General features: G+C 37.1%; 1 protein-coding gene across 3 annotated transcripts in view; it reads right to left on the bottom strand.

Annotated features, from left to right (window-relative positions):
* Positions 1-785: 785 nt before the first annotated feature.
* The window catches only part of selenou1a (selenoprotein U 1a), a 15,542-nt gene continuing 5,016 nt past the window's right edge, over positions 786-11,311 (bottom strand). The window contains exons 1-7 of one of the 3 annotated variants that reach the window (XM_067421110.1): positions 5,813-5,884; positions 4,339-4,715; positions 3,661-3,840; positions 3,486-3,577; positions 2,039-2,179; positions 1,465-1,629; positions 786-1,370 (exon numbers count right to left, since the gene is read on the bottom strand). In XM_067421110.1, coding sequence (XP_067277211.1) covers positions 1,275-1,370; positions 1,465-1,629; positions 2,039-2,179; positions 3,486-3,577; positions 3,661-3,840; positions 4,339-4,648 — 984 coding nt within the window. In that variant the 5' untranslated portion in view covers positions 4,649-4,715; positions 5,813-5,884 and the 3' untranslated portion in view covers positions 786-1,274. Of the gene's footprint in view, positions 1,371-1,464; positions 1,630-2,038; positions 2,180-3,485; positions 3,578-3,660; positions 3,841-4,338; positions 4,716-5,812; positions 5,966-11,311 lie in introns of those variants that run through there. The other 2 variants (XM_067421111.1, XM_067421112.1) reach the window with 2 other exon arrangements.

The following is an 11,311-nucleotide window of genomic DNA, read 5'->3' as shown; positions in this document are numbered from 1 at the left end:
ACGCTGATTCGTGACCGTTTGAATCTTTATTTAAGTTTTGAAAACAAACGCGGAAGAGAAGACTAAGCTGAATAAAGTCGTCGTTTTTGTTATTTTTGGACCAAAATGTATTTTCGATGCTTCAAGAGATTCTAACTAACTAACTGATGTCACATATTGACTACTTTGATGATGTTTTTATTCCTTTCTGGAAAAGGACAGTAAAGTGCCAGATATGCTCTAAGACTAAATATAAAATATCTTAAACTGTGTTCTGAAGATGAACGGAGGTCTTACGCGTGTGGAACGACATTAGGGTGAGTCATTAATGACATAAATTTCATTTTTGGGTGAACTAACCCTTTAATACATCTGAGATGATTTGACAGATCCCAGATCTTTTAATCGTGATAACTGATCTTTGGCTAATTTGGTTCTTCAAACGATTTTGCAGATTGGATTAAGTTAACTGAGATCACTGCTTGTGCCTCTGTTCCTGAAGAGGGCAGATGCAGATACCAATACTCGAAACCACGATTAGCAATGCACCAATTGGCTGGCGTCAAGACAACGCAATGACATCATATAATTAAAAAAGCCACCTGGCAAAAAACAAACAAAAAAAAGCTGGTATATTCACTGACTTTTGATCAATTTAATGCATCCTTAATGAATACATTTTTTTTTAATACTGATCCCAAACTTTTGAACACTAGTATATAGTCAAAAATACATAGTTCTTCAACTTAATGAATGAGATTTCAAACATCAATACACAAAAGAATGACAAGTACAGACAAACAGAATATTCGGAGGTGATATGTTTATTGTTCATTGTGTCAATCCCCAGCTGAACCTTTGGCTGCTCACTGACCAAACACCAGAGGGTATCTAGGCATGTGTTGGCATCAAATCTGCTCTTTCAACATGGAGTTTGGAGTCAGACTATCATTAAAACACAGCACCAAAATCCATGAGGCACGTGGCAGCAGGAAACCAAAGGAACGCGATAAGGGGAAAAAACAATACAATGGTTCATGACAAAGTATTTCTAAAGTGCAAAACCAATATTACTTAATCACATAACATTACTCTCAAGTATGAGGTTGCATGCAACTCTGTGACATTATCACTTAGCTCTTAAAGTGTACCAGTCAGTACCAACAATTTAACATAACCTGAGCTTTTCACTGTTCACAGCATTAATAGCAGAATGAGTGAGAAGAGGTGGTTTTTAATCTAGATCAAGGGAAAACTTTCCTTAATCTCTATTTTGATCAAACTTTAGACAAAATTTACTTTTCTACCACAATTTTCTTAGCAGCTTCCAAAACAGACTCTAAGCTGACTTTATCTCCAAACTCCTTTTCTCTGTGCTCTAGAAGAACCCCCTGAAAGTGGACAAAACCCAATATATGAGGACAGTCAAGTTGCTAAATCTCTGAATTGGTTTGCAATGACTGAATGAAATATCTAACAGATTACCTGTTCACCAGATCCGATGACAAACACCCCTCCCAGGATAAAACCTTCTCCATTCATGTTGCCCTGGTAACCCGACCTCCAGGCCCTTATAAAATTTTGCCAAACTCCCATGCGAATGAGACCAAGCCCACCCATCTTCCTCTGTTGTGGCCCATAAAACGCTTGCTGTGCACAAATAGACACCCAGATAAAACAATGTGTAAACGATAATTTTCTGGTCATTATGTGCATTATTTAGTACATTTAAGCTTCCAATTACCATGTTTGATGTGCTTATGTATGTGTGTGTTATTATATATATATATATATATATATATATATATATATATATATATATATATATATATATATATATATATATATATATATATATATATAAATAATGTGCATTGATCAATGTTTATATATGAATAAAAGCATAAATAAAATCTGTTCATTGTGTCTCTTCAGAAGACTTTTTAAACAACTTGATTATGAACTTTTTGAAGAAACAAGATTTTAGTTGTCTGGACTTTCAATAGAGGCATAGAAATAGCAGTTTTCATTAAATGTTTAATGTTTACTGTTTACTAACCTTTTCATCCAAGAAAATCTCCCCTGCGAAGTGAGGCCTGAAGTCCTGAATCTCTGTGCCTACATTCTCCTTCACGACAGCATACAGAGGGACCCCGAGCTCGTCCAGCTGGGGCTTCAGAGAGGACAGCTCAGAGGCCTCCTGCAGATGCACAATAACATCTTCATACATTCAATGTATAGACTCCCATTACTAGTTCCCCATTCATTTCCGGCCAGTTTTTTTGTATTTTGCACCATTGCTTTGGCAACCCCGCTGAAAAATCTAGCATTGCTGGTCACCATCATAAGATATGTTTACAGGCTGGGACCAGCATAGGACGCTGGTTTGCTGAGGCCTCATTTATAAAACAAGCGTACGCAATGCTCAGATTTATAAGAACAATCTTTGACATGAAAAAGTGCTTCACACCATTTCGGGGTCTAAGCAGATGTACACACTTTTCCTTGTGGTAGAGAGCTGAATAACTGCAGGTAGATTTTTACAAATTTGGAAATCAGCAATTCTTGTCACGCGCAAGAAGTAAAGGATTTAGACATATATGTTAACGCCAAAAAATAGGCAGCCTTCACAAGGTGTAGATCTGAAACAATTAAGCTGCTTATAGATTTCACATCAGGAAGAAGCGCATGCATTTGTGTGTGTGTGTATGTACACATTCTTTCTCTGAATGCACATTTGACAAATGACGGTAAAATCAAATGTAGGATGGTTTCTACAAAACATTTACATTTTATAAATGAGGCCCCTGGTCTCCAGCCTCCAGAACTCCAGAGTTCTGCCGGACCAGCTACACCAACTCAGGTTTGCTTGAGAAAATCTATGCCAGACCAGCACTATACCAGCTTTAACCAGCCTGGAATTATTAATGGAATAATTAAAGGGATGTCATCATTTACTCACCTTTAAGTTGTTCCATGCTTGTGTGAAATTTTTTCTTCTGCTGAACACAGAAGAAGACATTGAAGAATGTGTGTAGCCATTGACTTGCTAGTATTTTTTTCCAATCTATATTTGGCAAATGTCAACTGATTAGTTACCCACATTCTTCATAATTTCTTCTGTGTTTTGGAAGAAAAGAGAAATTCATAAAGGTTTGGAACATCTTTAGGGTGAGTAAATGATGTCAGAATGTTCATTTTTGGGTGAACGAAACCTTTAAATAAGTATATATGTTGCGTTGCACGTTTTAAACCAAAGCTAATGCTTTGCTAATGGCATCGACTTGTGATCCGGTATTTTCAGTGGCTCAGTACACTCTGAATGCAGCAAACTCGGCATGTGCCGCAAATTTAACATGCATTTGGGAATGCAACAGTCATGTTTCTTTAACTCAGATTTCCACCCTAAATTAGAGCATAAAATGCACAAAGAATTCATATTCTGTTTGTGCAGTGAAGAGAGCCTTTGACTAAACTTTATTATGAGAAACATAAACATACTTTACCTCTCTGCACAAAAATCATCCAGGTCGCCGAACAGCCATGATCACTCCACCAGATTTCTCCCAGAGAATTTTCGCTTTAAAAGTCCTCTCATCTGAACGGATACAGACGAAAAAAACACAATAAATACCACTGATCTTAATTATGACAGCAATTTCATTTTACTTCATTTCTTACCACTGTCGATGGTTTTGAGTTCAGCATTCCCAAGATACCCTACAGTAGCAGGTGCCGGTTTAGTCAGCAGGAAGTCAGTGTTTGCAAATATTAAGCCGGCGATGGCGGCCCCCACGGCACCAAGACCTAGTGACCACATGCCCATGGCAAGCGTCTCACCCTCCAGGACAGATGACGACACTGCAGTGAAAATATAGTGTCGTAGGTTACTTGAAACATTGTTTCAATAACAAAAAGTCATTTGTGGAAGCTATATTGTTATATATGACCGTGAGCGAGTCAAATAAAAATGCTCAGTGCAGGCAAAGAGTCTCTACTGAAGGCAAGCATGTAATTTCTATCCACCTTATTGTTTTTTTTTTTGTAATTTGAATGCGTCTGGCTTCCTGCCATTCACTTCCAGTTATTTTTAGCTGTAACAGTTCATTATGCTGCTTGATATTGGAACCTGGTATTTCTTACCATATTATTTCAACGTATTGTCTTAATTATAAACACGCTGGTTTGTAGTGCAAAGGGATTTACAGTTTACTGCGCTTTGATATATTCTTGTTATTTCCCTATAGTGGCTAATAAATTGGGAGTCTTGCACATTCACTGAAAACTCCTTACCTCTGCATAAAAAATAAGGTGGATAACACACCTCAATACCAAGACATGACGGGGCAGGAGCAGTACCTTTTTTCTTACTAAAGGAAGACTGGCTGTTCTGGTTTCCCCTCGAGAAGTGCCAGTTTGTCGAAATAGCACGAATGCTTATAGCGTTGATAAATGTGGGAAACATGAATGGTGATTGGCATGTAGAGATGGTCAGTGGGAGATAGTTTGGACTTAAGTTATGCATTATGACTCTCTTATCAATGGCTAGATGCCGGAGAGATTGGGACACAGAAACTCTGTACTTGACATCGCAATTTACACTAAGAGAAATTCTTCCTCTTGGCGACAAATGGGTCAAACACATGGGCCGTAGTCGCATGAGGGCCATTGCAACATCCAGGGTAGGTTTAGCCAAACTTCCCCAATTGGGTAAAAGTGAAGTTGAGTGGAAAGCTCTGGAGAGGAAAGGAAGGAGAGAACATTTTTTTTTTATTATTTAAAATGAAACCCTCAAAATATTGGGACTTTGTGGGCGTGAACACTTGTGAACTGGAAGTGCACTCTGGCATACTTTGAATAAAATACTCTTTAAAACAATATATACTTGAGTGAATGGAATGTTTTGACACTCAACTAAATGTTAATTAAATGACAATGTATATTAAATGCAATTAGCTGAACTTTAGTGTGCTTTTCTACCCACTTAAGTTTATATTTATATGTATTTGCATAATTGTTTACTTCTATTGTCTTTGAATACGTTTACTACCGAATGTAGTGACAAGCATTTATGGTAAACCAAAATATACTGTAATATAATTTCTATTGAAACTTTTATTTAAAACATTTGTAATTAAACTTTTTTTAAGTAGCTATTTAAACTATATTAAAAGTTAAAATAATAATGTACTGGTTCTTTAGTAGACTGCTTAGTCAACAACACATACACAATGCGTAATTCGTTGAAACACAACAAAACATTATTAAAAGTATTATTAGAGTTATTGAAGATACTTTTTTTGAAGAATATGGGTAACGAAACAGTATGGTGAAAAATACTATTAAAGTCAATGGGGCCCATCCACTGTTTAGTTACCCACATTCTTCAAAATGAGTAAATGACAGAATTTTAATCTTTGGGTGAACTAACGTTAACGTTACCCCTTTAAGGATTTGAAGTAAACCACCACAAGTGCACAGTCAGAACACAATTAAGCAAGCGCACTTCTTCTTGCTGTTTAAACTAAGTTTAAACTAATTAAAGGCCTGCACTATTTCTTAAAAAAGGTTTATTTATGTTAAAATGATGTAAGCAATGCCGAGCCAGCATAAAGACTATTTTATATTTTGCACTGCTTGCACAGAAGGCTAAAGTCCATCAAGCTAACGCTTGCTCGTTAGCTAGATCGCCTAGCCAGAGTTGTTACATTGCAAAATACAAGCAGGCGCAGCATTGACTATTTAAGATTAACTATCATAAATATTAATATCTGCATTAAAGCGCTACTTTTAAGGGTTGATAGCACAACAAACTGAATACTACATTACTCACAGCTTGCAGGTCTGTTTAGTTGGCTGTCAAAAATGCGCGTTCAGTTCCTATGGTTCAGTCAGAGGAGGACTAGCCTGTATAACCACTTAAAGAGACAGGCAGCAATAAATATGCACTTGGCCTGGGTCTGCGACGAGGTTTTACCTACCCTTCGTTCATGTAATTTAATATACTAGCAAATAGGCACAGTGTAAAAATTACTAAAAATAAAAACTATATTTAATCCTTTTTATTTTTTAGTCATTTTCACATTCCTCATGAGACAGTCTTATTGACACACACACAGTGCATTGTTAGCGTCCAGCCTAGTTTCCTCAAAGAGTTTAAACTCAAGCACTCAAACACACATCCAGCCACAGAAATCTAAAATGGCTGCAGGAAGGCTATATATATTAAGAAAGGACAAAAAAGTAAATTCTCTATTTGAACTAACCCATCTACGTCCTGGGTATGAATTTGCAGAGCAATGTAAAAATAAAATAAGTGTTGTATACAACTGTCTGCATGTGTTTTTCTAGCATATAGCTATATTAACATCATATCAAGTACAGTTCTATAGCCTACTACAGTTATAATTTCTTATGTGATACCTCATCCCTTTATTTGAATTATTCATTTTAATTACTTTAATTTTAACCCCTTTAAGTATATAAACACATTAAATATTTTTAATCAGAATGGTCTGCAAAATATTTTCACCTGTTAGCAAAAAACATGGCTAAAACAAATGTTTTCAAACAAATCTGTTTGAGTCTGGCATTTTATTTGTTTACTTCTTTGGGGCAGGCAAGATTCTTGATATAAAATGCAATAAATGTTATTTACAGTTTACACAACGGTCTAAAATAGCCTACATACAATTCCAGACCGGTGAAAAAGGTGATTGATGGGAAATTTTTCACATATGACTACTGATATACAGATTGACTATTACTAGTTTGTCATACCAATATTAACAGAACTAATAAGAGTTTGTAGTGAAAGTTCAGCGCTTGTATTTAAAAACACAACAAGACAACCTCCATTTTGAAAGCTATGTTTATTTTTCAAAACAACTATGAAATACAAAATTATAATTTTTATTTTGTATGTATACATACAGGTCAAAAAATTAGCATGTGTGATAAAAGTTCATTATTTTCCATAATGTAATGATAAAAATGTAACTTTCATATATTTTAGATTCATTGCACACCAACTGAAATATTTCAGGTCTTTTATTGTTTTAATACTGATGATTTTGGCATACAGCTCATGAAAACCCAAAATTCCTATAAAAAAAATTGCATATTTCATCCAACCAATTTAAAAAATAAATAAAATAAAAAAGTCAACCTTCAAATAATTATGTTCAGTTATGCACTCAATACTTGGTCGGGAATCCTTTTGCAGAAATGACTGCTTCAATGTGGCGTGGCATGGAGGCAATCATATGGTCAGTAAACCATTTACCATTGGTTTTGGCACTGTGAGCAGGTGCCAGGTCGTGCTGAAAAACGAAATCTTCATCTCTATAAAGCTTTTCAGCAGATGGAAGCATGATGTGCTCCAAAAATCTCCTGATAGCAAGTTGCATTGACCCTGCCCTTGATAAAACACAGTGGACCAACACCAGCAGCTGACATGGCACCCCAGACCATCACTGACTGTGGGTACTTACAGAAAGTTAAGACAGAAAGTTAAATATTTTCACTGGCATCATTTAATCATGGTATAAATCACTAGCACATTTGTTGTCACAATGCTAAACATATCAATGCTTGTGGTTAGAAAAAGACTCCTCCAATCATGCACGATTCAGATACTGCATCAGATCAAACACAAAAAAAACGTTGTCACCAAATAAATAAATTTATTAACAAATGTAAATAAATTTAAAAAAGCACGCCTAGCTTACCCGGGGCGGCAAACTAGCTGTAAATAAGTGTTCCACCCTATATGTGTGCACAGCAAACCAAAACAAGAAGTGGTGCATCAAACGTGTTTCACCCAGGTATAGCCTTCCCCCTCAGCGGACTCCCTTACTTGAAAAAGAAAGGAAAGAAAAAAAGTGAGTACAGTGCAAATACCGGTATACAAAAATCAGACAATTCTGGTGATAGACCAAATCAGCTGGTACGTGGATAAAATTCCTCCAACCTCAGCGGCACTAGGTAGGACCCCAAAGTTATCAGTTTTAGACAGTTTGTTAGAATGCACCTCCGCTATTGAATAATTTCAGCACAACCTAGTCGCAATGGCCAAACTGCAATACAAATATAACAAACCACACTAATAAAAAAAGAAAAGCAAAATACAGAGATTCATAAAGTTATGAAAACAATTCACGACAACCAACCAAACATCTAATCACGATAAGCAGCAGCACGACCTGGGTTAACCATCACATCACATGGTACACGAGACTGCAAAACAAACAAACATCAAGCAAATATGTACTCCAAGTCAATCAAATTTACTTCTGCAATACGAGCATTCACTAGATCATACATAGGCCTACCCCAATGTCAGAATAAACTCGCGAATGTCCTGCTAAAAACACACAATAACCCCCATTAAAGCCAACTAACAATAAAACCCACACCACAATCGCCGACGTACCTTAAAGCTTTCAATGATCTCTTAACGCAACTTCCAGGGACCGACCGTCACTGAGACGACTACAAGTGACATCGATAACCGGAAGAGGGGCGGGTATGACAATCTATGTTAGAAGGGTTCCTGTCTACACACTTACATACACTGGCCCTAATTACCGTGGACACGCACACCCATTCTCATATAAAGGATAATGAACGCAACGAAGAGAAGTAAAATCCCCTACTAACACATAGAGCCTACATTTTAGACATGTAGGCCTACATCATGTAGCGGTAAACTTGTGACCGTATTACGGATTTATAGCACATTACTGTGCTATAGTGAGACCAGAGATGTTGTATAGTTTGGAGACAGTTGCAATGAGGAAAAGACACGAGGAGGTTGCAGAGCTGAAGATGTTGAGCTTCTCTTTGAGAGTGACGAGGATGGATAGGATCAGGAATGAGTACATCAGAGGGACAGCACATGTGAGATGTTTTGGAGACAAAGTAAGAGAGGCCAGGTTAAGATGGTTTGGACATAGGCCTATATTCAGAGGAGAGAGAGTGAATATATTGGTAAAATGATGCTGAGGTTAGAGCTGCTAGGCAGGAGGTCGAGAGGAAGACCAAAAAGGAGGTTTATGGATGTAGTGAAGGAGGACATGAAGGTAGTCGGTCTGAGAGAAGAGGATACAGAGGATAGGAATAGATGGAGGCTCGGTCGCATGGTTGCTGTGGCGACCCCTGAAGGGAACAGCCGAAAGAAAAAGAAGAAGAAGCACATTACTGCCCTCTACAGGCAACTGTACTGCCTTGTACATAGCTGGCATGACATGATTTATGACATGTACCTTTTGACATGTACAGTTTTCCTTTTCAATCACCTGGACACATTTCTCAATGCTTGGTTCAGTGAGCACAACGTAAGCTAGTCTATGTGGGCTAATTTGAATAATTGTTTTGCTTTGGGACAAAAAACATTCAGTGACAACCTATTTCAAATTACATGAATACATTTCTCACTTAGACACAACACAACCATTTCCAAACCTCTACATACAAGCCAATTTGAAGAAGTTTACATACGCTTTTTAAAACTTACAATCAAAACGTAACAAAATACAGAAGCAATTTGCTATATTTCTACAGTAATACCATATTGAAATAGATTCCGAATCTAAAAATTAAATACTATCAATACAATTAGATGTAGCTAGCCGAACACCGGTACAGGTTTTAGACTTTCAATTTCATTACCATATTTTGTATACAAAAGCGGGCAACTTAAGAATAATTTTGTATTGTAATGTAAACATGGACCATGTGGCACAGTGCATTCTAAACATCAGCGTGTCATTCTCGTTTTGTAAAGAAATTGTTTTATGAGTGACAAAGTGTGTTTGTTGGTTGACAACCTTTGCTAGTGTTATAGAAAAATGAGTTGCTTTGAAACTGAAGTGTTTTGGTAGGCTTAGTGCATTTTGAATGTGTTTACTGTGCCAAGTTGAAAGTTGGTTAGGAGAACTGCATGCAGCGTTTTAGTATTGAGAAATGTGCAGAATGTAAAAAAAAAAAAAAAAAAAAAACTGTAAATATGTTGTACGTCACACTCCTCAGGGTCAGACAGGCTCAATGGGATTTTCTGCTGTAAATGCTACAAAAAGGTGAGACCTTTTTGTTATTTCATGCACCTTATGTCACTGTGGTCCTGATGCTTTAGGACTTTCCAAAGTGGGGTCTGTGAAAGAGTTTAGAGAAAGGTGGCTGGATGGTGGTTTAAGTATGTTTCTATACATTACATTTTATGCTCATATATTTAAGCTTTCATACTAATCTCAGCCATAAAGTTATTGTTTTCAACAAGTGAACATTGCACAGCCCAGATTTTTTTTTTGTCTTCAATTAGTTCCTGGGATCTTTTCCTTCACATTACATAGTCAGTCCAGGGTGTGTTTGCTTACAAGTGTTAAGAACTTGATTATGTAAGACGATACAGTTGGGTTAGCAGATCTGGGCCATCTCTGTTTTGGTGGTAATGGTTATTTTTAGGGGAGAGGGGCAGAGGCCAGTTGCTTCTGACTGCTGTAGGCTGGAATGTGCTGAGATGAAAGTTGTCCCAACATCCCACCCTCTCCTGCAGCTGCTGCATTCCAGCCGACTACCGAGGCAAAGTGGGAAACCTCCTTCATTTGTTAGTGGTAACTGTAGCTACAGTAATTCCAGTTGATTATTACAGTAATGATGATGAAAATTATGGTAATTAACTACAGTCTCAGTGATTAATTGTATTTTTAATAAAAAACTGGTTTACTTAAGGTTTAGTTTGAATGTTCTAAAATGGCAATGAAATTACAGTGAGTGTTGGGGTGGAGACTGCATGAGTTTATTGATCCATTGTGTTCATAATGAAAGGTAATTATTAGTAGGCACAGTCTTAAATCCATCTGGTGCTCATATTTCATAGCAGCACCAGCTGTAAAGTTCACCTAGGTCCACCTCACTGGAGCACTTTCAAGAGTTTCTGTCTTACCCATTAATGTGAGCATGTCTGGGTTACGGCCCAATCAGCAGTAAGCATACCTACCCCACCTTCTAAACGTTCTAGACTCAGTTACCCATTGGCTGACGCACTTCACTCCTTCATGCTTATCAAAAGAGTTTACTTTTAAAAAAATGGGGGGCAGGAAAGGTAATAAGTTGTGTTTATCACTCGACACCAACCAGCAGCAACCACGTACGTTCTGTACTACAGAAAGAACTGCAACAAAATATAAACAGATGTGTTACCTTGACTCACATCAACCTTTCAACCTGTGTATTTCTGCCACAATGACATCACAATCTTGATACAACTGACCTGCCTAACGTAAAGACGTAAAACGAATCAACATGCTGTTTTAAAAGTGTTTTATCTATT

This window comes from Pseudorasbora parva, chromosome 17 (genome assembly GCF_024679245.1).
Source record: "Pseudorasbora parva isolate DD20220531a chromosome 17, ASM2467924v1, whole genome shotgun sequence".
In the NCBI taxonomy this organism is placed as follows: Eukaryota; Metazoa; Chordata; class Actinopteri; order Cypriniformes; family Gobionidae; genus Pseudorasbora; species Pseudorasbora parva.
The sequence above is the reverse complement of the archived record's forward strand: the minus strand, read 5'-3'. Positions and strand labels throughout refer to the sequence as shown.